This window comes from Amphiprion ocellaris, chromosome 18, assembly GCF_022539595.1.
Source record: "Amphiprion ocellaris isolate individual 3 ecotype Okinawa chromosome 18, ASM2253959v1, whole genome shotgun sequence".
Classification (NCBI taxonomy): Eukaryota; Metazoa; Chordata; class Actinopteri; family Pomacentridae; genus Amphiprion; species Amphiprion ocellaris.
In genome coordinates, this window is record NC_072783.1 from 20,797,983 (window position 1) to 20,822,418 (window position 24,436).

The following is a 24,436-nucleotide window of genomic DNA, read 5'->3' on the forward strand; positions in this document are numbered from 1 at the left end:
TTCCATGTGGACAAACCAGGGTACAGAATTCAGGCTTTGTCCCATAAAACCAGCTCAGGCCTGAGGGATGGGGATGAGAGACGGCTGTAGGAGGGCTAGGACAGGTCTCTAACGAGCTTCCTCCTGTTTGAAGTCTACAAATGAAGTCTGGTGAGTCGCCCCCAGAGTAGGCATCAAAGCACGCAATAGTACTAACAATAGAATCTGGCACTGGTCAAAAAAAAGGAGATGTTTCCTTATTTGAAGCATGTGTCAGTGTTTACCTCACGGCACAAGCCAAATGCAGACCTCCACATCTGGGGAGCAGTCGCATGTTTTGTGTTTTATTTTTTCTTGAGAATGAAACACCAGGAAAAGCTATCAAAGGTTCTGTGAAGTTCAGTGGGTACATTAAGACACCTACACTGTCAGATCATAGGCAGTACATTCTGTGGGGGCCATCAGTGTGAAATGCACTATGTTGCATGAAAACGTATCATCTCTCTCACAATAGGTGTAAATTTCAGGGGTGGGGGGATGCAGGGATAGCTTATCATCAATATTTGTAATTATAAATTGACTAAAATTAATTTATCATTAACATAAATAGGTAAAATGTGCACTAACCTACTCATAAAAAAGACACAAAAGAGGGCAGAAGAGTAAATTCTGCCTAGTGTATATGTGTGTTGACCAAATGGTAATAATATTGCAAAAGTCTATCTATAGGAGCAACTATCAACTATAAATCAGTAATCAATTAGCTGTAAACTGCTACATTAATCGCCAACTATTTTGATAATCGATTCTAGTTTTCTAAATGTTAATGTATTCTGGCTTCTTTCCTCCTTAATGGCACTTAACTGAACAATTTTGGACACCGCAAGACATTTGAGTAAGCCATCTGGCATTTTTCATTGTCAATCAATCAATCAATCAATCAATCAAGAAAATGATATACAGAATAATCAACAATGAAAATAATTGTTACTTGCAGCTCTAATATTTTGAATGGTCACACAGTATCTGAATTTTGGGGGTTTTTTTTGTGCCTCCCCTTTGTTCAAATTAAACCTACACTGTCTCTCACAAATCTAAAAACATGCTGCGTGCTACATTTTCTTCTCCAAATTAAGACCACATTTTCCATAAATGTTGTTGCTTCCTGTCCCTTCCTGTTTCCCCTCCTCATTTCTGACATTGCTCCATCTCTGTGAGAGCTGAGGCAGCAATTCACTTTAAAACCAGGTAACATAATCTCCAGAAAAAAGCAGCCACAACAGGAGAGTAACAAAGTGTTCTACTGCTCACACACCAAAAAACCTACAAACATTTTTTATCTTGTGGCCTGAGATGATGATGCTTTGCTTGCTTACAGTAATTAGATCTAAATGTATGAATGCTAATAAGATGTTTAGTCGTATGAGCAGGAAAAGAGCAGGCCCTCCCGAAGCCTCTCCTGTTTTTCTCTGACATTTTATTTTCTCCCCAGCTGCTGAAGTCCAGCGCTAAGATGTCACACGACCACAACATTTTTCCTATGTGGGCGTACAAAGTGGGAATGAAAGAGTGAACGGTGAGCAGAGAGGGAAAAAAAGTCCCTTTAGCCTTTAGCCTGGGAGGGAATAAAAAGAGAAGAAGCCTCTCTAACTGCCTGCTGGGAGTTTGAAGTTTTCTTTCTTTTACAAATGATGACAGTGCGGTTTGAATCACCGTTGATGCATCAGATCGCCGCTGCAACTTTCTGCTGATTCAGCAAACTCAGCAGCCTACTTCACGGTGTCATGGCGCGCGCACGTTCACGCGCATTTGCAGAAATGCTAACCGGCTAAACTCCGTTAGCTTCACCTTTTACAACTTTTTAAATAAAAAAACGCAACAAGTTGAACTTTTTTTTATTAGTAACCTCGTCTCTCACACATAAAGCTGCTGCTTTGTACACGTGTTGAGCATGAAAGAAAGATTTATAAAACCGTGACAAAAAATAAATACAGACGTTAGCTTCATTTTAGAGTTTAGCTAACTTCTTTAGCTGCATAAACTGCTTTAGCATAGCCACTAAATGATGCTGCTGTTGCGTTGAATGAAATAAAATGGTGTCAAACTGCTTCCACTTACTTATCAAGCACAAAATAGAGATCAAAAGCGCCCTGACAGGAACTCTCCTCCTCCTCTTCGTCCTGAAGCTCCGGCTCGGCTCTTGCGGATGGAGGAGAGAGCAAAAATAATCCAAACAAAACCAGAACAAGACTCTTGTTCAACAAAAATCTCGCCATAATTTCTCCTCGGTGGAAAAACACAACGTAATTCCTTAGTGGATAAAGAGAAGTGGGTTTTTTACATCCCAGAGTCAAAAAAAAACGTAGAGGCAGAGATGCAACAAAGAGAAAAGAGAGGATGCTTCTTTGACTGAGCTCAGTTTAAGATCAGCCGCATCCCGGTGATTTAGGTTTTCACCCAGAGGAGTCACTTTGGTTCAGGTAATTTCAGAATCCACATGTAGTTGGCAGCAAAAAATAAAAGTTTTAGAAACTGCAAAAAACAAACAAACAAACAAAAAAAAAAAAAACAATCCAATGCCGGGTCAGCCGGAGGGAGGATAAAAATGATGGGATGGCTGGTTCCTGACAGAAAAGTCAAATAAAAAGTTCCCTATTAAAATGTCTGAGCTGGTTTAGTGGTGAAAAAAAGCGGAATGGAGCAGAGAAGTGCAGAGCAGCAGAGTTTGGCGCTGGAGGAACTGGGAGCCCGGGGGACAGACTCTACTGAAATGGGCCAGGTCTCATATTTCATCCTGAGGAGGAGAGAAGAGGAAGAAGAAGACGAAAATGGGTCAACATCCCATTTTGCGCCTCCCTCACGTGGCAGACTGGAGCGTTTTACAGGGAATCAGCGGCACTGGTGAGATGATCTCAGGAGCTGGATGAACTCAGTCACTGCACCCAGCTTGGAGCTGGTGTTTATTTGTCTGTTGCAGCACGTTGACACCAGTACAACTTGTTTTCTTTCACTGGGAGCAGCAACATCCTCTGTAATTCTCGCCTCTGACTGTAATGAGTGTGGTCAATATGCTGAAAGGCAAACTCAGAAAATGTTGTTCTCCACACACAGTTGGGATGGGAAAATTGGATAAAAATATGTTTTAGAACAAGCTTGGCTGTCAGATTACTTAAAACAACCATGAAGGTATTATTTCATGGACTGACGCTATGATTTAATGTTTTAGACGTGATTTTGTACAGTGCTGTGCCTAGGAAGGGCATAACGAACAAAGTTAAGTCTATAACAACAAAATTACAGAATTTTAACTTTTTCTTTGTTTTTACAGACTAAGGTTAAATCCATTTTGACTGGAAAATCAACCAAATGTGATTGATGACTATATCGATTTTGTACATACTTTGGTAATATTCTTGGTGAAATGTGACAGTTAAGACAAGATTAACTTTATTGATCCCTTACATGGTGAAATTTACACATTACAGCAGCCACATAAAATGATACATAGAAAGAAAAAACAAGAAAAAAAAACTACAACTGTAAAGATGATGATAAGACTATGAGCATCTTTCACATGGCACGATAGATATTTTATTTCACTGACATTGTAGGACACACAGAATTGAAGGGAACTTAAAATGTTTTTAAGAGTCACAGTATTACATTTTGTTGTTGTGCTTGAAAAGTTGAAAAGAGAAAATCAATATTACATTATGAAACACGAAAAGCACACAGAGAGCGCAGTACTCCGCCAAGGCTGCTCAGTCGTTGTATGATTTCCGACGGATGAAATCTTTAATAAAAAATTACCTTACGCTGAGCACAGGCATGTGTTATGCATGTGTATGTTATGTACGGATACTGAATCACGTGACCTAAATATCTAGCAGGTGGCTGGAATTGATGGGACTCGGAAACACCCCCACAGTTTAATCAGTTGTTCCTTGTATAATTTCTGACAGATAAGTCCAGATAGGTCTAAGTCAATTTGGATCGCAATCATGTGATCGTCAGAAGGCAGCTGATGTAGTGTTTACTTGTTGTCATAGTTACGGTGCCCCTATCTCGCAATGATACGGAAATCTTTAACAAAATCTAATCACTTGGTCCTTGTGTCATTTCTGACCTTCCCTGAAAATTTCATCCAAATATGTTTGTCCGTTGTTGAGTAATGTTGCTAACAGACAGACAGACAGATGGACAAACGTACGCTGATCGTCACCTAACTCCGCCGCTTTCCTTGCCCGAGTAATAAAGTGGTCCAAGAGCTAGCAAAAGGCATATCCTTGATCTCTTTTTCATGAAATCCAATTCCATTGTTGCTACTATTTATTTTTTCAATAGTAAAAAGTCAGTGTATTGACATTCAGCAGTGATCTGTCTTTACAGCACTTTGACTCCATGTGGCTCAGTCTGCTATTTCTGCTTACTTTCTGCTAACTGCCTTCCTACACAGAAGAGGTTTGCAGCAAGTAATCCAGCGTTACAGCTTGGAAATGAATTTCATTAATGAGTTTCAACTATAATATCTATAGATTAAATTATTACCTGAAAAGGAAATATTTGTTGAATTATTTATTTTTCAAATGTATTTTAAAATATATTTTCAAAATGTTATTTTATGTAAATCAATTTACTTTTCTATTTGTTTAAACCGAAATGCTAGGGTTATTCATAGTTACAGGTTTTAAATGTTATTTTACATTAGAAATGTAAAGTGTTGCTGCTTATTTATGTAATTTTATTAATGATTTTGTATATTTCAAGAAAGCAGAAAAAAATGTAAAATAAAACAGGAACATACTGAAAACATTGAGGGTTTTTTTTGTTTTACAGTGTTTATATTAGCCTCACTGTTCATTTATCTGCAGTCATATCAGACTCATTTTACATTTCTGATAATCAAACATTGTCTATAATGCCACTGCTTACTATTCCTATTAACTTTAACTTAGGTTACCACAGTCATTCATCAAAACATGTCTCCAAAACAAGACTTAATCTTTGTTTTGTTTTTTTTGTTTGTTTGTTTTGTTACACTTTGGTATTTGTTTGGAACTGACTCCAAGTTGTTTTCTTTTCAGTGGTTTCACAATCTTTATCTGAAGGCCTTATAGATCTTCACACTTCAATAACAAAGACAACAGCAGACCCCTGATATCAGAGTTTTTAATAAGACGGGTTACACTCATCATTTCCAAAAGAGGTTCTGATTTTTGGCAGTCTGATTTGACAGATTTGATGGTGTGATAAATGTACTTACATTTTACACAAAATGGTCATTTTATGTGTCATTTATCACCTGTAGGCACCATTTCAAAGATGAGCAAATATTTGCTTGTGTGAATATGTTAAAAAAAAAATATCAATAATTTTAATGGGATAGATTTATTTTTTTTTAATGACTGTAAGTTGTTTGTATTCATTGCTTTTTTCACTGGAGTGTTTTGCAATGACTGCCAGAAAAACAGAATCCCCAGTTCATTATCTCCACCTCCTTAAGTTTCCAGAGCCTCTAATCTGCCATACTGTCACTTGTACACTGAGCAGGCAGACAAACAGATTCCTGAAAAGTAGCAGCAGCCTCACATCTTCCCATGAATAATCCTGTAAAGAAGGATTGAACCCCACCACCCACTACTCCCATTAACCCTTTGGCCCCGGGCTCGACACATGTTGACGTACTGACTTATCCGCGGCTTAACTGATCCTTTTTGATCTTTTGACTACTGAAAGTCCAGTGCTTCCCAGAATCTCGGCTTCACATGCAATTGTACCCTTCTATCCACTTATTCACTCATATGCAGTCTACCTGATTGACAGAGAGGCACAAATCCAAATAATTTCTAACTTTAAAGCCAAATTGATGATACTGAAATGTTTTCTTTAGCATCCAGTAAGCATGTATAACAGTAAAATTGGGTTTCGTATGCATTTGTTTATTTTTCCCTCGTTCAAAGTAGTTTGTGCTAAACATTAAGTAGCAAGTCCCTGAAAGTGAACAAAGTTATTCGGTCTGTTTTCTGCTCTGATGAACCATGTGCTGTAACTCAGAACCTAACCCACTGAAACCACTACGACTGTCAGACGTCCAAGACCAACATGCTCCTGTACTCCTTCACATAATTGCCCCTAAACACAGTACAATCTTCACAATTGCACTGTCACTGACAAAAAAAGCAAGATTTGAAAAGCTGCACAGCATCCCTTCAAGCTGATGTTTGTTGTGCAGATGTAGAAGTCCATTTTTTTATCCCTTTGTCAGGGAACTAATGCTCTGATTTATCTGCACATCTAGAAAAATGCTCCTCTCATTTTCAAGTTGTTGGACAATAGTGACAGGTTATGTAAATGTTTTTTGAGGGTATATTTTGCTCTATAAAAACTACCTGCACTTTCACAATACGTACATACACTACTGTTCACAGTTTGGGTCACTTAGAAATGTCCTTATTTTTGAAAGAATAGCAGCTTTTTTCAATGAAGATAACATTAAATTAATCAGAAATACAGTCTAGACATTGTTAATGTGGTAAATGACTATTCTAGCTGGAAACGGCTGATTTTTAATGGAATATCTACATAGAGGTACAGAGGAACATTTCCAGCAACCATCACTCCTGTGTTCTAATGCTACATTGTGTTAGCTAATGGTGTTGAAAGGCTCATTGATGATTAGAAAACTCTTGTCCAATTATGTTGAATGAATAAAAGTGTGAGTTTTCATGGAAAACATGAAATCGCCTGGGTGACCCCAAACTTTTGAACGGTAGTGTACAAGGACCTTTGTCATGGTAAAATCAGATTTATGTTTTGTGATACCATCTGTGTTGCTGTAAAACATGACACCAACAAACATTTACTTGTGTATTTTAGTTTTTTTTAATTGTATCTCACCACTGGAATTGATACAACCCAAGTAGGTCCAAATGGTATGAAGTTTACTGCGAAATAGACATACAGCATTTTCCATCCTCAAAGAGGAGATCACATTTCATGTAAAAATTGATCACTTTATAGAGGTCCCAATTCCGAATACCCAACATAACAAATGAAGAGTAAATTTTGCTCAAAAGCATATTTGTAAGTGTTTGCTTTTTTCTACTCTTTTGCGTGTGACTTCTCAAAAATATAATTTTTGTAAGTTGCATGATGTTGCAGCTTGTCTTTGACACAATCGTACTTCTCAAAATGATCACATTGACGTTTCAGTGTTATTCATTCTTAAAAACCTTCAACAGTCAGATTAACATTTGACAGAAATATAAACTACAGAAAATCCTGTTGGACCTTTGCTCTACATTACAACAGACTAAGAAGGCTTAGGTATTGAGAGAATGAATAGCAGATTACACTTTGTACTTATCCTACAGTCTTCACTTCTCAAACAAGCCTACATTTAAAATCTGAAAACCATTTGGCTGTCAAAGCAAAACTGACTGTGGAATCCCCCCCATGACTTTGTTCAGGATTACTTCTGGTCAGCAAAGTGCTTGTTGAAGATGCCCTTGGCGGTCTCGAGGGCAGCATCGGCTGGGACGGGAATGTGAGGAGCGATCCCAGCTCCCTCCCAGGCTGGTCCGGCGGTAGTATCAGAGTGGACGGTGGGGATGCTGAGGAAGATGTTGGTCTCACCAACAGAGAAGGTCTTGGGTGGGTGGGATCCCCCGGCGGTGGTCTCTCCAACAATCATAGCGCGGCCGAGCTTCTTCATGATATAAACAAACTCCTCTGCAGCACCGGCAGTAGCTTTGCTGGTCAGAATGATGAGGCTTTTTTTGGAGCCGTACCTTGTGCCTGAAGATGGGGAAAAAGAAGGTTGAAAATGTCAGACAGATGAAACAAAGTAGTGATTTGTGGATAACGGGTTGAGTTTGTGCAGAAGACCAGAAAACAGACATGCAGTTATGGATGAAGGTACAGCTATGCCTACAACACTGGATTATGTAAGGGAAGAGTTGAGAGCACAGCTGAGGTATAATTCCTAAACAAGAGAAACTGAAAGTATGGGGAATAAACCTTAGTTTCTAAATAAAGGCGCCTTGAATAGCGACACAAAAAGAATCACTTTACATCCAGACAGCTTCTTTAAAGACAGAAATGCCTCTGTTTGTTTCTTTTCAAACCTGTAAGTAGCATATTTTTGGTCACATGAGGACTTTGGAAACACACTGTCAACAAACACAGATTTGGAGCAATTTCATTTTGAGTCATGCTTCTGTTCACCCAGTGAACGTCTCCTTTTAGCTCTGTTTTTGGTCCGTCACTATTTTCACCAGGTGGCTGCTAACATCTTAATAGAAATCTACTGCACACAACTGATTTATTGATATTACCAGTGAGCTCAGGCAGACTTAGGAGCTCTGTGGTGGTGCCAGATGATCTGTCATATAGTTTGTCCAACACAATCTGCTTGTCGGCATCGAAGAAGTAGGAGCAGAAGCCTGCAATGGCTGTTGTTGGGCCACCAAGGTTGTTCCTGCAAAGATGATCATAGAGGTGACTATGATGATGATACTTGATGATAGTGAATAAGCGTTTGTTAACTTTTGATTCATGCAGTACTGATTAAAGTCATCCATATTTGGCCTTCATTAAAGTTAGGTTGATTAGGATAAGATATTTTCTTAATTTATCTTTTAAAATAATGTATCAATTTACAATACATAAATTAAGAAATATTTAAAATCAATGCTATCTTTTTGCAGACTAAGTCCTCTATATTTAGTCATGGACTGATTAGCTTTAGCAGCTTTGGTGGATGATTTGTCCACCAAAATGGACACAAAGTGTTTTGAATAGAAGCTTCAGTTTGCACTGTGAAGAGGATTACCCACCTGAGGTCGACAATCATAGCATCAGTGTTGACAACTTTGTTCCACACGTGTTCAACAATAATCTGAGCAATGGCCTTGACCTCCTCAAAGTCTCCGAACATGTCAAAACGCAGGTAGCCGACGTTGTTTTCCAATATGTCAGTGTGGAAGGACACTTTGATTAGCTCAATGTACATCTCTGGAGAATAATCCTGCCGAAAATAACAAACACCAACTCAACATTTGTGTAACTGCCAGGTCCATATCTGTTACTCAAAATATAAAAGTGCAAAAAACATTCTGACACATTAGCTGTTCAGCTCCAATGTGTTAACAAAACTTTTAAACATCAGATCATTTTCCTTAGCAAGAATGTTAGAATATCTGTGTTATTTAAACTTATGAAAAAAAGCTGTTTTTACTTTCAAAACCCAAAAAATATCTATTCTTATGCCCAAGGATCTTACCACTGGGGGTAGGGCTGGTGTGTTGCTGGTAGTCTTGAGGCTCTTGTCCCCAGAAAGGGTGCTAAGGTCGCTGGATAGCTTTGCCTCCAGACTGTCCTTGGAGACAACCATGCTGTACTCGCCATTTGCCAGATTCTCCTTCAATTTTGTTGCAACAATTGCCCCGATATTTTCAAAGGCGTAGTTGTCAGCAATCAGGGTCGCTGATTCCTCAATGATGACTGGAACTTGGGCACGCAGGTTGACAATCTTGATAGCGGTAGCGAGAGCATCCTCTGCATTGACGTCCACATCTGGAGTCACCCCTGTGACCTCCCAGGTAGAGCCAGTGATGGGATTGATGGACTTCGCAGTTGGCACAGTAACATAGAAGTCAGTGTCACCCACTTTGAATTCATCGAGTTTCACTGAACCCCCGGCGGTCTTCTCACCCACTATGGTGGCTCTTTTCAAGTTCTGGAGGCAGTAGGCAACATCTTCTGCAATGCCCTTGGTGTTTTTGCTGGTGAGGATAACAAGTGGTTTGGTGATGCCGTATCTCTGTCCCAGCAGTGACTGCATAGAAAACAGCTTCGTGGTGGTGTTTGAGGGACGATCATAAATGCTGTCAATATGAATTGGAGACTCAGCGTCGGTGAAGTAAGACACAATGTAGGGGATTCCTGAGATCTCCCCGCTGCCAGTGTAGCGCAAGTCAAAGATCAGAGCTGAAGTAGGCAGAATTTTGTTCCAGACAAGATCTAAAAGCAAAGGGCCAACCTTCTCTGCGACCTCCTCCCCAAGGATGTGGTCAATCCTCAGGTAGCCAATGTTGCCTTCCAGGATGTCGAGCTTGATGGAGGTCTGGAGGACGGCGATGAGCTGCTCAGGGGGCAGGGGAGGCATCTTCGGGGGAACCACAGGAACATAGTTTGGTTCGTAGGAGACTTTCAGGCGTGAATCACTGATTGTGCCCTGGACTCCAAAACTGAGGACATTAGCCAAGGATTCGGCGTCTGGGATGTTGAGAACCTCTGTGTTGCTGCTTGCAGCTGCAATTGCCTCCTTCATCCCTGCCAGCTTCTCTGGTGAGCAGTAATTGTCCATGACAATTTTTGCCATATCCACGATGAGGCTGGGGGAAAATTCGGCATGAATAAAGAAAACATTTCCAAAAACTAGCAGAGATGTCACCAGCAAGTGAGACTTTGCCATGTTTGCCAGTTTAGTCAGAAAAAAGTGAGTAGTGAGAAGTAGAAGCTGTTGAGTTGAACCTCCTTCTCCAAAGAGGTTCTTTGTCAAATGGCACTGTTTTGACTGCAAGGTTTCTGTTAGCACACACTTAAGAGGATTTAGTCCACAAAAAACCTCTAATCGTATTATCCTAAGTGCTTCTGTAAGGCAACAACAACCAAGCCAAGTGGGTGTAGTAACAAGAAGATGTTGCCAAAGATACTGGTCCTAAATTTACACAAGGAATTCTGAACAACTATTTAAAGCTACCTGTGTCAAATAAGACAGTTTTGTAACTGATAAATATCAGGAAAGGGATTAAAGGTGGCGAAAATATTCACTCTGTGCCAGTGTGTAAATGGCAGACACTGGTGTGTTAAGTCAATTTCCTACTAGTTTTGAAGATGAAAACAGAAAAGAAAATTTAAAGAATTTATCTTCCATCAAAAGAAGCCTGTATGTGCCACAGTAAGTGATTTTTAATGGTAAAAGAGTAATAATACTCTCAAAAAATCAGAACCAATAAATTCTTTATTTTTTCAAGAATGGTACATGGTTGATAGCAGTAGTTGTGCTCAGTTGTGAAGCGAACAGGGAGGGCAGCTTTAGGTTTGTTTGGTGCTTGCTCCCTCTGCTGGTAAATTCTATGGTTAACAAACAGAAAAGCTTAAACATTACAGAAGACTGAGCAAAAGGACAAAGCAAACAAGCAAACAGTGACTCAAACAATATCAGGAATGGCACATAACTGGACCAATAGGATATTAACCATCTAAAACATTCCATTTACATGCGATCAAAGGAAATTCAAGCGGAAAATAGAAACACAATAGAAAAAAACTTAATTTATTGTCACTAAGATGTGCAGATGAAAGGGTTAGATAGTTTAAAGTCTTTTTGGTGCATTAATTTAAATCAGTAGTTGTTTTATTCACAATAATTGTTGCACATAAGGAAATGGGGCTATTGTAATGTAAAAGAGTCATCAATAATAATAGTGATGCCAGGGCAGAGAAGCAGATTTAAGATCAGTATCCACAGCTAATATGTTCCCTTCTTGAATGACGTATGTATTTAAACCATCTTTACTCTATAGTCTTCCTTTAAAAAGGTATCATCACAACAGTTTAAGTGTCAATTTCTTCCATGAAACACTAAACAGCTAAGCCAAAAACAGAAAAATGATGATGTGATGACAGTTTTGTAATGCAAACTATTATTAATATTCACCATAATAATACTTAAAACACACACACACACACACACACACACACACACACACACACACACACACACACACACACACACACACACACACACACACACACACAAAAAAAACACTGTGCATTCAGGGTACTCAAACTTGCTTTGCATGAATCAAAAAATATCATGGAAAGCAACAAAACTAAATGATAACACATGCCATAAATGAAAGATTAAATTCAGTTATGAATATTTTTGAGCAGTAATTCGAACACTGACAAATCAGTGCAGTCTCCAGTTTCATCAATAGGAGGCAACAAAAAGAGAATGTTCACCACAAGTCCTGTGCATGGTTCTGAGTAGCGTGGACAGGAGTTTGGCATTAGAGCAGTGGAGGCTGTGGGAAGGAGTGTGATGACGTAGCAAGTCGGTGATGAAGGAGCAAGCCTGATTATAGGAGAACTTTGTGAGTGATGAGAGGGACTGAAATGAATTTACTGTGGGACAGTAAGCCAGAGAAGCTTCTGGAGGGTTGGGGTGATGTGGTCATGGGAGTGGGTGAATGGGCAAACAGCAGTTCTGCTTGAACGGGAGGTAATTTCGAAATTTGGATGGTGTACCATAAAGAATAGACTTCCAGTAGTCAATTCTGGATGTGATGATGGCAACACAGAAGGAAAGTGATGGCTGAAACTAGTGGGAAACACTGCCTTTAAATTAGCTGACAAAAGCTGACTACAAGGCCACACATGCCACAAACTTGGACACTGATGTGCTAAACACAAGACGAATAAACCATTTTTGGTGGAAATTAGAATACAACATTAGTTACCTTGCTCTTTCTTCAACAGCCTTGCTGCTATGATTCTTTGCGCTACAGAGAGAGCATCATTTGCCTGAGCAATAACATGAGGCTCAACCCCTGAAAAGCTCCACATTTTTCCAGTGATGGCGCTCAGAACAACCTGGTTAGGGATGGAAGCGTACAGGACGCTGTCCCTGATCTGATAGGTTCCACTTGATAAAGACCCTCCGATTGTTGGCTCTCCGACAACTGTGGACCGATTTAGGTCCTTCATAGCACGCGTGAACACTTCGGCTGCTGACCCAGTCATATGGCTGGTGAGGATGAAGAGGTCCTTGGAGGATCCATATCTTTGACCCCTGACATTAGGGAACGTCATGACTTCTGTCATGGTGTCTGTTGTGCGATCGAAAACAGTATAAAGATGTATCAAAGGTTTAGCATCAAAGAAATATGTGCACAAGAGGGGAATTGCTGTTGAATAACCACCACTGTTGTACCTCATGTCAATAATGAGGGCATCAGTGTTTACTATCTTGCTCCACACCAGTTTTAGGAGTTGAGGCCCGATGGCTCTGACCACTTCTATGTCCACCATCATGTCAAACCTTAAATAGCCAACGTTACCTGGCAAAAGCTCAATTTTAAACAGAGCATCGATCATATATCCAACTTCTTCTGCTGTAGGGATCTTTGGGATCTCATGAAGTGACTCAGGCTCAACGTCGCAATGGAAGACATGGAGGCGGTGATCACCTGAAGTCTCTTGGAGATCTGCTGTCAATTGAGATGCCAAAGATTCAAAGTCAACCACTGACCGGTATAGTCCATCAGCCCATTTAGTTAACAGCACCTTGCTAGCCTGTAGTGCCACTTCATGGACTGCATAGTGCTTTTCTAACAATTCCCCAGCACCTTCTATGAGGGACCGGAGTCCTCTGTGAAACTGTGCAATCTCATGAACATGGTCCACAGCTTCCTCCGCCAGCACGATGGCCTCAGGGACCACACCACCTCCCAGCCAGAATTCCCCATTGTTGTCTATAAAGTTTATGAAAGGAACAGTGATGGCAATATCTGTCCCTTGTATTTGAAAGGTCTTTGAGTGCATCAGGGTGCCAGATGTAATTTCCCCGATGACTGTGCCTCGATGTAAGGACTGCATCAGGTAAGCAAACTCTTCACCGACGCTTGCCGTGTAGTAGCTGGTTAACACATAAACTTCACGCTTGGAGCCGTACGTCGGGCCTGTAATTTTGGGCAGAGAGTCATGTTCTGTTGTTGTGTTCTGAATTCGGTCATATATTGTGAAAAAGTTGTGCTTCTGAGAAGTGTCCTGCAGGTAAGATAATATCAGGGCTAGAGATGTAGAGGATCCACCAGTGTTATGGCGTAGATCAATAATTAGATTATCAGTATCTTTGAGGGGTTCCCATACCTTTTTAGCCATGAGCTCTTCTAGTTTAGCTGCAGATGATTTAACAAACTTGTCAAAGCGAAGATAACCAGTGTTATCAGGGAGAATTTCCACTTTGAACATTTGATCAATGTAGTCCTGTAATAATCTGGGATCATCTGGAACTTCATAAAGCTCAGGGTCCTCCTCTGCGATGGCGGCATTGTCTTGCATGAATCTGATGATCAGTCTTGGATCTTCAGACACAATCTGGAGGTCATGGTTGAGTCTGACTGCTAGATCCTCTTCAGATACAACAGAGAATAAATCTGTAGATTGCAGACATTGAATAAGAGCTGGAACTCTGTCAGTGAAAGCGTACAACCTCTCAGTTATGTCGGAGATACTTTGCACAACCTTGGGAATGGCACTCCTGATAGCCAGAAGCGATCTGGCCTTCGCGATAGCTTCCTTGGCAACAGTATTGATCGTCGGGGAAACACCACTGACCTCCCAGCTTTGGCCTGTGATTGGACTGACCGATCTTGCCACAGGAACTGTTATATAGAACTCCGATTTAGCAATCCTAATCTTTTGGACTTTCACTGATCCACCAGCAGACCTTTCTCCTACTGTGATTGCCCTCTTTAGATTTTTTAGTGTATATGCAACGGCCTCAGCAGCTCCCATGGTGCGCTTGCTGGTCAAAATAATCACATCCTTCTTCTTTCCATACCTTTCTCCTATTATCGATGGCATAGTCCACAGCTCTCTGGTTTTATTCAAGGGCCTGTCGTACACAGTGTCAATATGAATGAGTGGCTCAGGGTCTGCAAAAAAGGAGATTATAAACGGAACTCCAGACAGTTCTCCAGCTGTGCTGTACCTCAGATCAAAGATTAGTGAGGATGTGCGAGCAAGTTTGTCCCAGATGTTGTCCCGCAGCAGAGAGCCAAGCTTAGCTGCTGTCTCCTCCCCAATGATCCGATCCATCCGCAGATAGCCAACATTGTTTTCTAGGACATCCATCTTGACAGAGTTTCTCACCAGCCGGATCAGCTGATCTTTTGGGAGAGATGGCAGAACTGGTGGCATCACTGGGACAAAATTTGGCTCATATGAGACAGTCAACCGCGGATCATTCAGTGCTCCTTGGACCCCCACTGTGAGCACAGCTGCTAGGGTCTTTTTGTCTGAAATCTGCAGAATTTCTCCACTGTGGATGGCTTGTTGAATGGCCTCCTGCATCCCAACCAGGTTCTCAGGGAAGCAGTAATTTTCCAGAAGAATCTTGGCCATTTCTAATACCAGAGCTGGCTGAAATGATGCGTTAGCAGATAGAGTACACAGGAGAAGCATCAAAAGTAGTGATGGTGTGTGTTGCGCCATCATTAGTGTCTTCATCAGGACTGATAGGAACCAAGCCGCTCTGTCTTCTGTTTCACTGGTCTGTGTTCATTCTTTTGTCTGTGTCCAGAGATGATGTTCTTCGTGGGAGGGAACATGTCATTGTCATAGGTTTTTTGGACAGCAACATCAACATAAGAGGCTTTTGTCCCCAATAAACCTTTAATCGCATTATCTGTGATGCTTCAGCCAGCGCACAATAGCAGACAGAATAGAAATTGGTAAATGGGAGGTACAGTTTCTTTCATTTTGCACAACGACTGTTTGGGCTCTAGTACTTTCATTTTACATAGAAGGTTGCTTTGTATGTGTCATAATGACTTACTGTAATTGCCACTGTTCAGTGTTACCATTCCAGTGCAGTTTTATGTGGGCTTGCATGAGTTAAAATTTATCATTTCTTATAATATACCATCTCATTTTTTCATTCAAAACTTGGTGTTGGAGTGGATGGACTGGTGTGAAACTGTCATACTCCTCCCTCTCTCTCACTCTCTCCCCTATGTGTGTTATGAAAGCTTATGCTGGTGTATTTTGGTGCTGTTGGTGGCTTTAGAGGTCATGTCTGGGTCGCTCCACTGGTGACATGATTACACAGTTTATGGACACGTGGCAAAGCCTTCTAAAACACATGCAGGATCAGAATTGGGTAAAAAAAAAAAAAAAAAAAAAAGCACATGGACACCATAAATATATAGTAATATATAGGAACAAAAGGTTGGGTGGAAAATTCCAATGGCCACTGAATTCTGAATTTGTTGCATAGCTGCTTGTTTCTTTTTTTAAATCTTTGAGTAAAAAGAAAAGATGACTTAGTGCAAAACTAACAGATAAACTGTCTCTGTGAATAATACAAGTTGACAAGTGTACATCTTTTCCTTTTAATTCAAACTCTGTATTTGGGTGGATAGGAGAGATCTGTATGTCGATCTTGAACTTGACATAAAAACAGACTTTAGTGCAGTAAAACCCTGATCCAGACCATTTTGCAGCTCAGAGCTAATGAAGTCAGACGTCACCTTCTTTTCAAATGCTAGACGGTGTTCAGCTAATCTTAGCGCCTTAACTTTTAATACCGCCTTGCCTCTTACATAATACAATCCTCTCTCTGACAATTCCCAGGGTGCTAATCAAGCCCTTAGAAACAATGAGCTCTGTCATATTTGTCCCCCTTGTGCTTCAAATTCGAGGAAATTTAACAACAGAATTATTAACAACTTATAAAATCCTTGAAGTGGTAACATGCTTAAATTGTCACTACATTCTGAGTGTAGAATTTAAGTTGCACAAATATTTTTTAAACATGCCAGTTGGGAGAGTCGAAGAGCAGCCACACAGTAATTATGATAGCTGGAGCTGAGAATTCAACATCGTAGACAGCGTGTTAATGAATGAATACATTTCACTTTTGCCTCCCAAAGCTGTTCTCATCAGCATTTCAAAATAAATGAAAAGACATTTGCAACAGGCATTTAAAATAGCGATTGTCACAAACTGCTACCTGTGGCAGTAATGGTTTGTCGGTTCTCAGCGGGCATTAAAATGCGATTCCTGGCCTGGATATTGGTGCTATTTTGAGAGGAGCAATTTAGTGCTACCATGCAGGATGTGCTTCCACAAACTTGTCCCTTCACTGTTCTTGACACCGAGGGTTCAGCTCAGATAAGGCTGTGTCACTGACTTCAAATATTTACATAGCTGACAGTGTGCATCACTCTACGATGGAAAACTGAGTGTGTGTGAACGAGCTTTGCTTAACTGGAATCATTTAATTATATTATTTTTTAAAAATGTCTTACCTTCATGTGATATTGGCCTCTGAGTGATTTAACCAACGTGACATTTTAAATGTATAATTTGATTTCCCGTTTCATCATTCAACTGTGTGGAATTTAAAAAAAAAAAAACCACACACACATGCACACATTACACAGAAATTTATTTTCTATAACTCAACTAAAACAAAAAATGAATTATACAATGTGAAAAGCTGTTGCATCAGAATATTTACAGAGCTGTCAAACTAATTAAGTGAAAACTGTGTGTGTGAATCATGGATGTGCACGCTATTTATTAAAAATCATAAAGTAATATTTGTATACATATCACATCACAGTCTTACCTAAAGTACAATCGTTCATCTCCTCATGTTTAAACATGACTAAGACAGACACAAGCATTTCAACATTACACAAAATCAAATATTAAAATATTTGACTTTTTCAGAATCTAATCTGCTTTAGAACAATGTAACCTTTCTTTACCACAGACTGTATAAAGCTGGTGTCACCAGCTCTTCCTAATGTCAAAAAAAGTAAAATCCAGGTTCAGGTATTGTAAAGTGAAAAGAAAAACATTTATTCTGAGGTGTGAGCATTCCATCTATCCCTCACTGCCTGTTATTCTGCCATTTTGAACATTACTACAGTTATGAAAGAAATATACTCTTAACAGTCAAAAGTCTGGACTCACCTTCTCATTCAATGGTTTTTATTTTATTATTTTCTACATTGTAGATTAATACTGTAGACATCAAAACTGTAAAATAATACATATGGAATTATGTTGTAAACAAAAAAGTGTTCATCTTTATTATTCATCCACAATGTAGAAAATAACACAAATAAATAGAAAGCATTGAATGAGAAGGTGTGTCCATTAGAGTCTGCACAAAAAACATACAGGATTGTAAGAAAGGAGAATGTGAATTTTAATCACGCATATAAATACAGAATCATCCAGCTGTCTCTGTTTTATTCAGTCATTCTTTCTGTTATGTATTGTGTCTTTTCCATTTCACCTGGAATTCCCTCCCGCCCTGTTTTCCCACTTTTAGGATCACCTGATCTTTCCTGTCTCCTCACTCACCTATCTGGTTACCACCTTTTCTGTGCCGGATTGTCTGAATATCTGTATCTTGTGTCTTAATATCCTAAAAAGTTACCAAATGCAGTAAATGTATGATGAGTGATTCGACTTTAAATTTAATTTTGTAACATGATTTTCTGCAAGAACTTTATTTATTTCAGGGTTGGAAGAAAATGTAGACATCACGAGACATACAGGACAGTAGAAACCTGTGCACAGAGGAAAACACATTTTATTAAACAGATTTTTTTTAATTTTTATTTTCCATCATTGTCTGGATTATTTTTGTCAGAAGGAACATGAATACAGATACAGACTTATGTCTGTAGGTGTTTGCTACTGCCGTTCTGTATAGCTTATATAGAGACAACTTATTTTATGGCAGAATGTGGTGTGCATGTCTAAGCAGTTCAAGTTTGTATGGCAGTAATTTACAGAGTATTTCTAGATATATGTCAATATAAACAAAATACACTTCCAATAGCGGTATACAGATTTACATTAGCATTATGAATCCTCTTAAACCTTTTGCAAAAATAAAATGTCTTTGTACTTGTTGTAATAGTAAATAAGTTTACTAATTAAACTAAAAAACGAAAACCATTTATGTACTTAAAAATCATATATATATATATTTAACATTATTTTGTACATGCATGTGTTCTATTTTTTTTTTACATTACTTCAAAATAGAAATGCAATTTTACTCGTCTTATAGTTGAACACATTAATCCCAGACACTTAAATGGAAAGCTTTTTATATACAAATAACAAGAATTAAATATAAAATGTGTCCGTTTCCTTTCGTTTACTTCAAAAAAACAAAACACTTCAACAACGCCACATGTATGTTAATTTGGTTCTCTAACCATCCGATGAAAAGTGCAACCCAAAATTATTATCATATAACTTGATAATGATATATATGAATAAAGTTTGGCCATGGTCATCTAGGGTGAATCTGACTGAGAACTCCAAGACGTCATGCACACTGATACGGTAGCTAATTGTCAGATCAGAAGGTAGCCACACCCTACAGCTTTACTGTCCATTTTATTCTAAATGGGATCATAATTTAATAAACACATGCTGTATTGAAGGAGACTTGAAACTGGTGATTGAGACCATAAGCTCAATAGGAAAATGTTTATTGATTTAAGAGATGAAGTGAGACGTATGGGCATTTTCTCAGAGACTTCTATACAATCAGACTTATTTTTGGAACGAGAGGAGTCGCCCCCTGCTGGCTGTTAGTAAGAATGCAGGTTAAATACACTACCACATTGGCTTCAGTTTCAGACTCATTAATGTTCAGTCTATGTGCAATCACAAATCTTCTATTCTACTCTGTTCTTTGTGGCCAATGAAGTGACCACTTTAACCATTCAAGCAATCACACTCCCTGAAAGCAGAACATAAAGTAATTCCCACTGTCAGTTTTCATCTATTATTTATGAAACTTTAATTCTGATAATGAATACCTTCGTGGATGAGATTACTTTACCATGTGAATGCCAGCAAGCTCTTTAGTTTCTTTGTTAGCATATTAGCTACATCCACGCTAAGCCTGCCCAATTTGGAAACAGCATTTGATGCTATGTGTTCTTAGGCATATTGTTAAGTAACACACTGAAAAACCTTGAAAAACTTTTCTTATTTAAATATAGTTTAGAATTATTTGGAAAAAATGAAAAAACACTCAGAACACAGAATGAGCCTTAGGAAATCGTTTGATTGTGGCTTATAAATGTGAAATAATGGAGATGGAGGTATGGTTGTATATGGATTTCCATGTGTCTTCTTGGGCCAGTGGAGGTCGCAACCCGTCACTTGTGAACGTCAGACTGAACTAAATGAAAATCAGATTTTACCATCATAAATAATGTGGCCAGAAAAGAACTCACAAAAACAATACTATTGCAATATCTGTAAAAAAATAAAATACAAACACACAAACAAACAAAAAAATCACCAAGTTCCTCTTCGTTTATTGTGTTTTGTCTCCTGTTTGGCAAATTAATTACACTGAAAATAGGAACGTTGGGAGGTGGAGAGAGTCTGTAACTACATCCGTACTGTATGTTGTTCCTGTGTTGGATTGCAAACCAGATAATAATTGACGCTTGATTATTTACATTATCATTTGGTATATTAGCATTATGTCAACATTTCATTAAATACCATGGTCATTGTCAATGCTGGTATATTGCAACACCTCTTCTTAGACTCATGTTCACCTCTGCTAGCAGCAGGACAGACCAGCCCTCTCTGACTACCTGCAGCCACATTCTGCCACCTTCATCTCCTCATACAGGTATCTGATGGTGAGTCGTCCATTCTCCTGATACATGACTGTGATGGGGTCCAGTTTGATGGGGACACAACATGCCATGTTGGCCTTTCTGGGGTCCTTGATGTTCATCAGTGTCTGGATGAGGGCGTGCTTCGACGGGGTTGATTCATCCGTCAGCGGGTGGTAACACATTCCTCGACATTCAAAGGCGTCATATTCTGGAGGCGCCACGATCCAGCTGTCCCAGCCGATGTCTCTAAAGTTGACCTTGAGCGAGGTTTTCCGGCAGTATTCCCTCTCTGCTTTTCTTTTCTTTCTCCGTGGGTGCTGAGCCTCCGGGATCTCGTTTGGAAGTTGATTTCCTCTGCTCCAGTCGGCGCCCGAGTGTAGGATGGTTTCCTCTTCATGAAGGATCATCTCTCTTAGTTCTTTCTTCATCTCCCTCCTCCTGCTACCAAGGTCATCTGAGAAGACTATTAAAGCGGCCGAGGTATTATCTCCAACAGACACGCTCATATTTAAACAGCTGGTTCCTTCCTCTCCACTATCAGGAGCCCCGCAGTGCTTCTTATCCACCACTATATCAAAAACTGTAGCTGCACGTCCCGACCTGATCCACCTCTGGATCGCTGTGGTCACATCGAATGTCTCCCATGTGCTCTGCGAGCCTTTCACCACTTTGCCGACGAGTAGTTGTGATGTGAAATTGTTGTAATCAGCTTCATAGACTTTGACGATGGCCTTGAAACTGTGGGGGGTGACCTTCGACCCGGCATCCGGGAAGAAGAGGAGCTGTAGCTCAGCAGTGGTGATCTTTTCATGGCTGGGGATGCTGACGTTGAACTGCAGCCTGTGTTTGGTCTTTGTGCCATCAGTCACAGAGAGAGGGATATCTGTGGGAGAGATGAGAAACGGTTGGATTACTTATCTGAAACACTAGCAAAGGTTTCCACAGTCCGACATATGCTGTGTATGTATTGGGCCAAAAGGTTTATATTTAATCAAAGTTTCTGCTATGATAATGCCCCAGACATTACTCTTACCCAGGGGATGTGGTTCATGGTTCTCAGATCTGTTCAGTATCTGTGTGGGCAGATACTAAGAATAATTCAAAACATCACCAGAGTTCCAAAGGCCACACAGGCAGCCAACCAACTAGGGGTTTCTTTTCTCTTTCATCATTTGTAAGTAGCAATTAGGCTATCATGCGACAATAAATTACTGCATTGTCAATGAAAGAAGAGCCAGGATCAGAGTGGCCAGCATCTGTAAAGTGATTAACAGGAAAGGAACCCACAGGAGCGTAATTCTACTACACAAAAAGACATGACAATTTTATATCTTCAGGCCTTTGATCCAAAATGAGGGGTTGTCAGGAGGCTTCTTTTTTTAAGAGTTTGGAAACGGTATAAGTTGGGAAACCTTTGGCTGGTTTAGAGGTTTATAAAATGGTAGATTCCCAACAACCTTAATTGAACATTTTGATTAAGTAAGGGTGACAAGAACATGCCGATGCTGATTTTTTAAGCAAAAGGGCGGTTGGCTGTTATTTACTGACTGACCATGACTTGATCCCACTTGGACGTTTGTCAGGTCAGAGTTTTACTGCTAGTAATACTGCTAGTGCTGACTTTCCAGCCATTTCTCTACAGTTAGCATGAAGCAAAACCTCTATTACATCAAATATGGACAACTTAGATGACAATTTAGATGAGATACACTGAACTTTCTATTTGGCATGTATTAGGTTCCAAATGACTGAAGGGATCATCAAGGAAAATTTGCCCGCTGAGATCGTTATCTTCATTATCTGAGAATGTCTCCCCTCCATCAGCAACACAGATTATTTCATAATGTATTTCCCTTAGTTAAACCCTGTTTCTGTACCTTGGACAGAGAAGCTTCGTATGACATCAGACTGAGGTACTGCCAAGCTGTCCGAGGCGTACTTGTTGTACAACTCCATCATGAACTGAGGGGGGAAGATCTTGCTGTGCTCCTGAGGAACATCTGACAGGTTGAGTTGCCTCAGAAAACCCTCCTTCATGGTTCCCAGGAGGTTCTCCATCCTCGAGTCTGCATCTTCCTCCTCCAGAATGTCCTCTGTCAGCTGAGAGTAGAATTCCTCCAGGTCCTCGCCTTGGATGTCGTTAGTGAGAGGCTTACAGGTGCAGGAGCCGGTCGAAACCACCAAACTCAAACACACCCGGAACAGAAAGGTTCTGGAGATCTGCATTTTGTTAAAGATTTCTATCGAACCCACTAGCTCGCAAAAACTTTACCTTCTTCCCTGTTTGAAAGCAGACTTTTGCGGTGGCACAGTTTGAAAATGAAGATCCCCAATGCCGGGATCACAGTCCTGATGTCCGCTCTCATGCTCCCAGAGTAAACAGGGGGACTTGTGTCAACCAAAATAGTAGCTCAGCCATGCTTATCACTGCCGTTTATGCCTTCTTTAAAGCTTTGTTATCATTAGAGGGCTGGCTGCTAATGAAGACACTGTAAACACTTGACGGCGGTAATGAGGGAGGCGCTGGAAACTGAGGTTACTGACAAGCAGACATTTCCATAAAATGCCTTTTCCCAGCTTGAGGGTGAAACTGTGGCCTCATATCGAAATCAGGCAAAAAAGACGTTGGCTTAGTGAAATCTAAAAATGCAGCTGAAGCTACAAGGTTAGTCGGAGATGTCCTCTGAAATCTGAGATCTCTAGTAACATTGGCATCGTAGCAGATGTTGTTTCATACAGTGGCACCAGGGTTCTCAGAGAAGTAAATGCTGTGAAAATGAACAACAAATGTGTTTCTGCTATGATGTGGATGTGAGTGGTTAGCACTATGACTGACACTAAAAATTTAGATATTCTGCATTTTGAATCTGTAGTAGAAAGATGCAAACAATCCTGCCTACCTATACATCAGCATGCTAGTTTAATCTCACCATGCAGCTAAATACAGTCAGTTGTAACTTAATGTAGCTTCAAAGTGAAGTGAAAATTTCTTGTGCACTTCAGGAACAACCGGGTGTAGAGTGTTTGTAAGAAAAACTCATAGACAAATGTTAAAGAACTGGTATAGATTTGACTCTTGAAAATCTGAGAGCAGATTATTTCACACCACTGGAAGGCGGAACGAAGATGTGATGCTCCAAGATGGACGTTTGGATAACAGGACTTGACCATGTGTTCCAGTGTATCTGGGGTCGTTGACCTGAATATTCCCTATCTGGGAATTTCTGTCTTTCACTTATGCAGTCACTCAGTGCTTGGTTCACGCTGGGTTTCATAAAAATGCTGTCATTGTGGCCTTTTCATGCTTTTAAACATTCCTCTCTATGGAGTCCATCAGTAATGAAAGGCAATGACAAAATACGCTGGCGTGGATACAGCAAGTAATGTAGGCATGAAGGAGGGAAACAAACACAGAAGGAAGGGCTAAGGCCTGCTATGAAACTGTGGTTCTGATCTGATTACGGTTCTGAGAAATATGTGGCAAAACTTATTAAGCTACATTAGGTTTTGGCCATCTACGCATCTGATTAGCAATATGAGCACTGTGCCAATATTTTGTCCCAAGTTTTTAGTTTTCAAGTCAAGAAATAAAGAGATATCCAAGCCTTCCAGATTTAGTCTTTTTTTTTTTTTTTTAATCAGAGTCCAAAACACTTGGAAATAATATTTAGAAACCTTAAAACATTTAATGTCTCCCATTAGCTAGTATATTGTTAGCTCATTAAAGCACCAGAGTTATTTGAGGCTACTTAAGAAAAGCGAAACAAATTATACACATAATATTCACATATAATCACCTCATAACGTTGATGTTGGTATGATGATATTGACACGTTGGCAAACATTTTCCTTTTTATACAGCAACTATTTAGCAGCTTTTTTCCCCACTATATTCACTGAATAGTCGCTATTTTTTGTTTCTCAGCTGTTTGATGCAGGAAAAAGAGTGAGAATTGGGTTTCTTATAGTTTTTTTTCATA

General features: G+C 39.8%; 3 protein-coding genes across 3 annotated transcripts in view; all 3 read right to left on the reverse strand.

The window, feature by feature from the left end:
• Positions 1-2,750, reverse strand: part of antxr1c (ANTXR cell adhesion molecule 1c) — a 40,881-nt gene extending 38,131 nt beyond the window's left edge. Inside the window, exon 1 of the mRNA XM_023262110.3 lies at positions 2,098-2,750. Coding sequence (XP_023117878.2) covers positions 2,098-2,255 — 158 coding nt within the window. The 5' untranslated portion in view covers positions 2,256-2,750. The remainder of the gene's footprint in view (positions 1-2,097) is intronic.
• A 4,087-nt stretch (positions 2,751-6,837) lies between these two features.
• On the reverse strand, positions 6,838-15,282 carry rbp3 (retinol binding protein 3). Its single transcript, XM_035944371.2, has 6 exons — positions 12,510-15,282; positions 11,027-11,118; positions 9,263-10,702; positions 8,817-9,007; positions 8,316-8,458; positions 6,838-7,776 (listed from the first exon to the last, which is right to left on the reverse strand). Exons 1-6 carry the CDS (start codon positions 15,280-15,282, stop codon positions 7,451-7,453), a joined length of 4,965 nt encoding a protein of 1,654 aa, XP_035800264.1. The 3' UTR covers positions 6,838-7,450.
• A 2,853-nt stretch (positions 15,283-18,135) lies between these two features.
• Positions 18,136-22,913, reverse strand: gdf2 (growth differentiation factor 2). The gene is made up of 2 exons (XM_023262120.3): positions 22,334-22,913; positions 18,136-21,339 (listed from the first exon to the last, which is right to left on the reverse strand). Exons 1-2 carry the CDS (start codon positions 22,680-22,682, stop codon positions 20,426-20,428), a joined length of 1,263 nt encoding a protein of 420 aa, XP_023117888.1. The 5' UTR covers positions 22,683-22,913; the 3' UTR covers positions 18,136-20,425.
• Positions 22,914-24,436: the final 1,523 nt, after the last annotated feature.

Bases quoted from the DNA above. Each gene is read 5' to 3' on its own strand.
- rbp3 (XM_035944371.2), bottom strand. From the start codon at position 15,282: ATGAAGACACTAATGATGGCGCAACACACACCATCACTACTTTTGATG. The intron at 9,008-9,262 runs GTAAGATCCTTG...TATTTTCGGCAG, and splicing joins CACCAGCCCTACCCCCAGTG to GATTATTCTCCAGAGATGTA. The intron at 7,777-8,315 runs GTAATATCAATA...CCCCATCTTCAG, and splicing joins AAGTCTGCCTGAGCTCACTG to GCACAAGGTACGGCTCCAAA.
- gdf2 (XM_023262120.3), bottom strand. From the start codon at position 22,682: ATGCAGATCTCCAGAACCTTTCTGTTCCGGGTGTGTTTGAGTTTGGTG. The intron at 21,340-22,333 runs GTACAGAAACAG...TCTCTCCCACAG, and splicing joins ACGAAGCTTCTCTGTCCAAG to ATATCCCTCTCTCTGTGACT.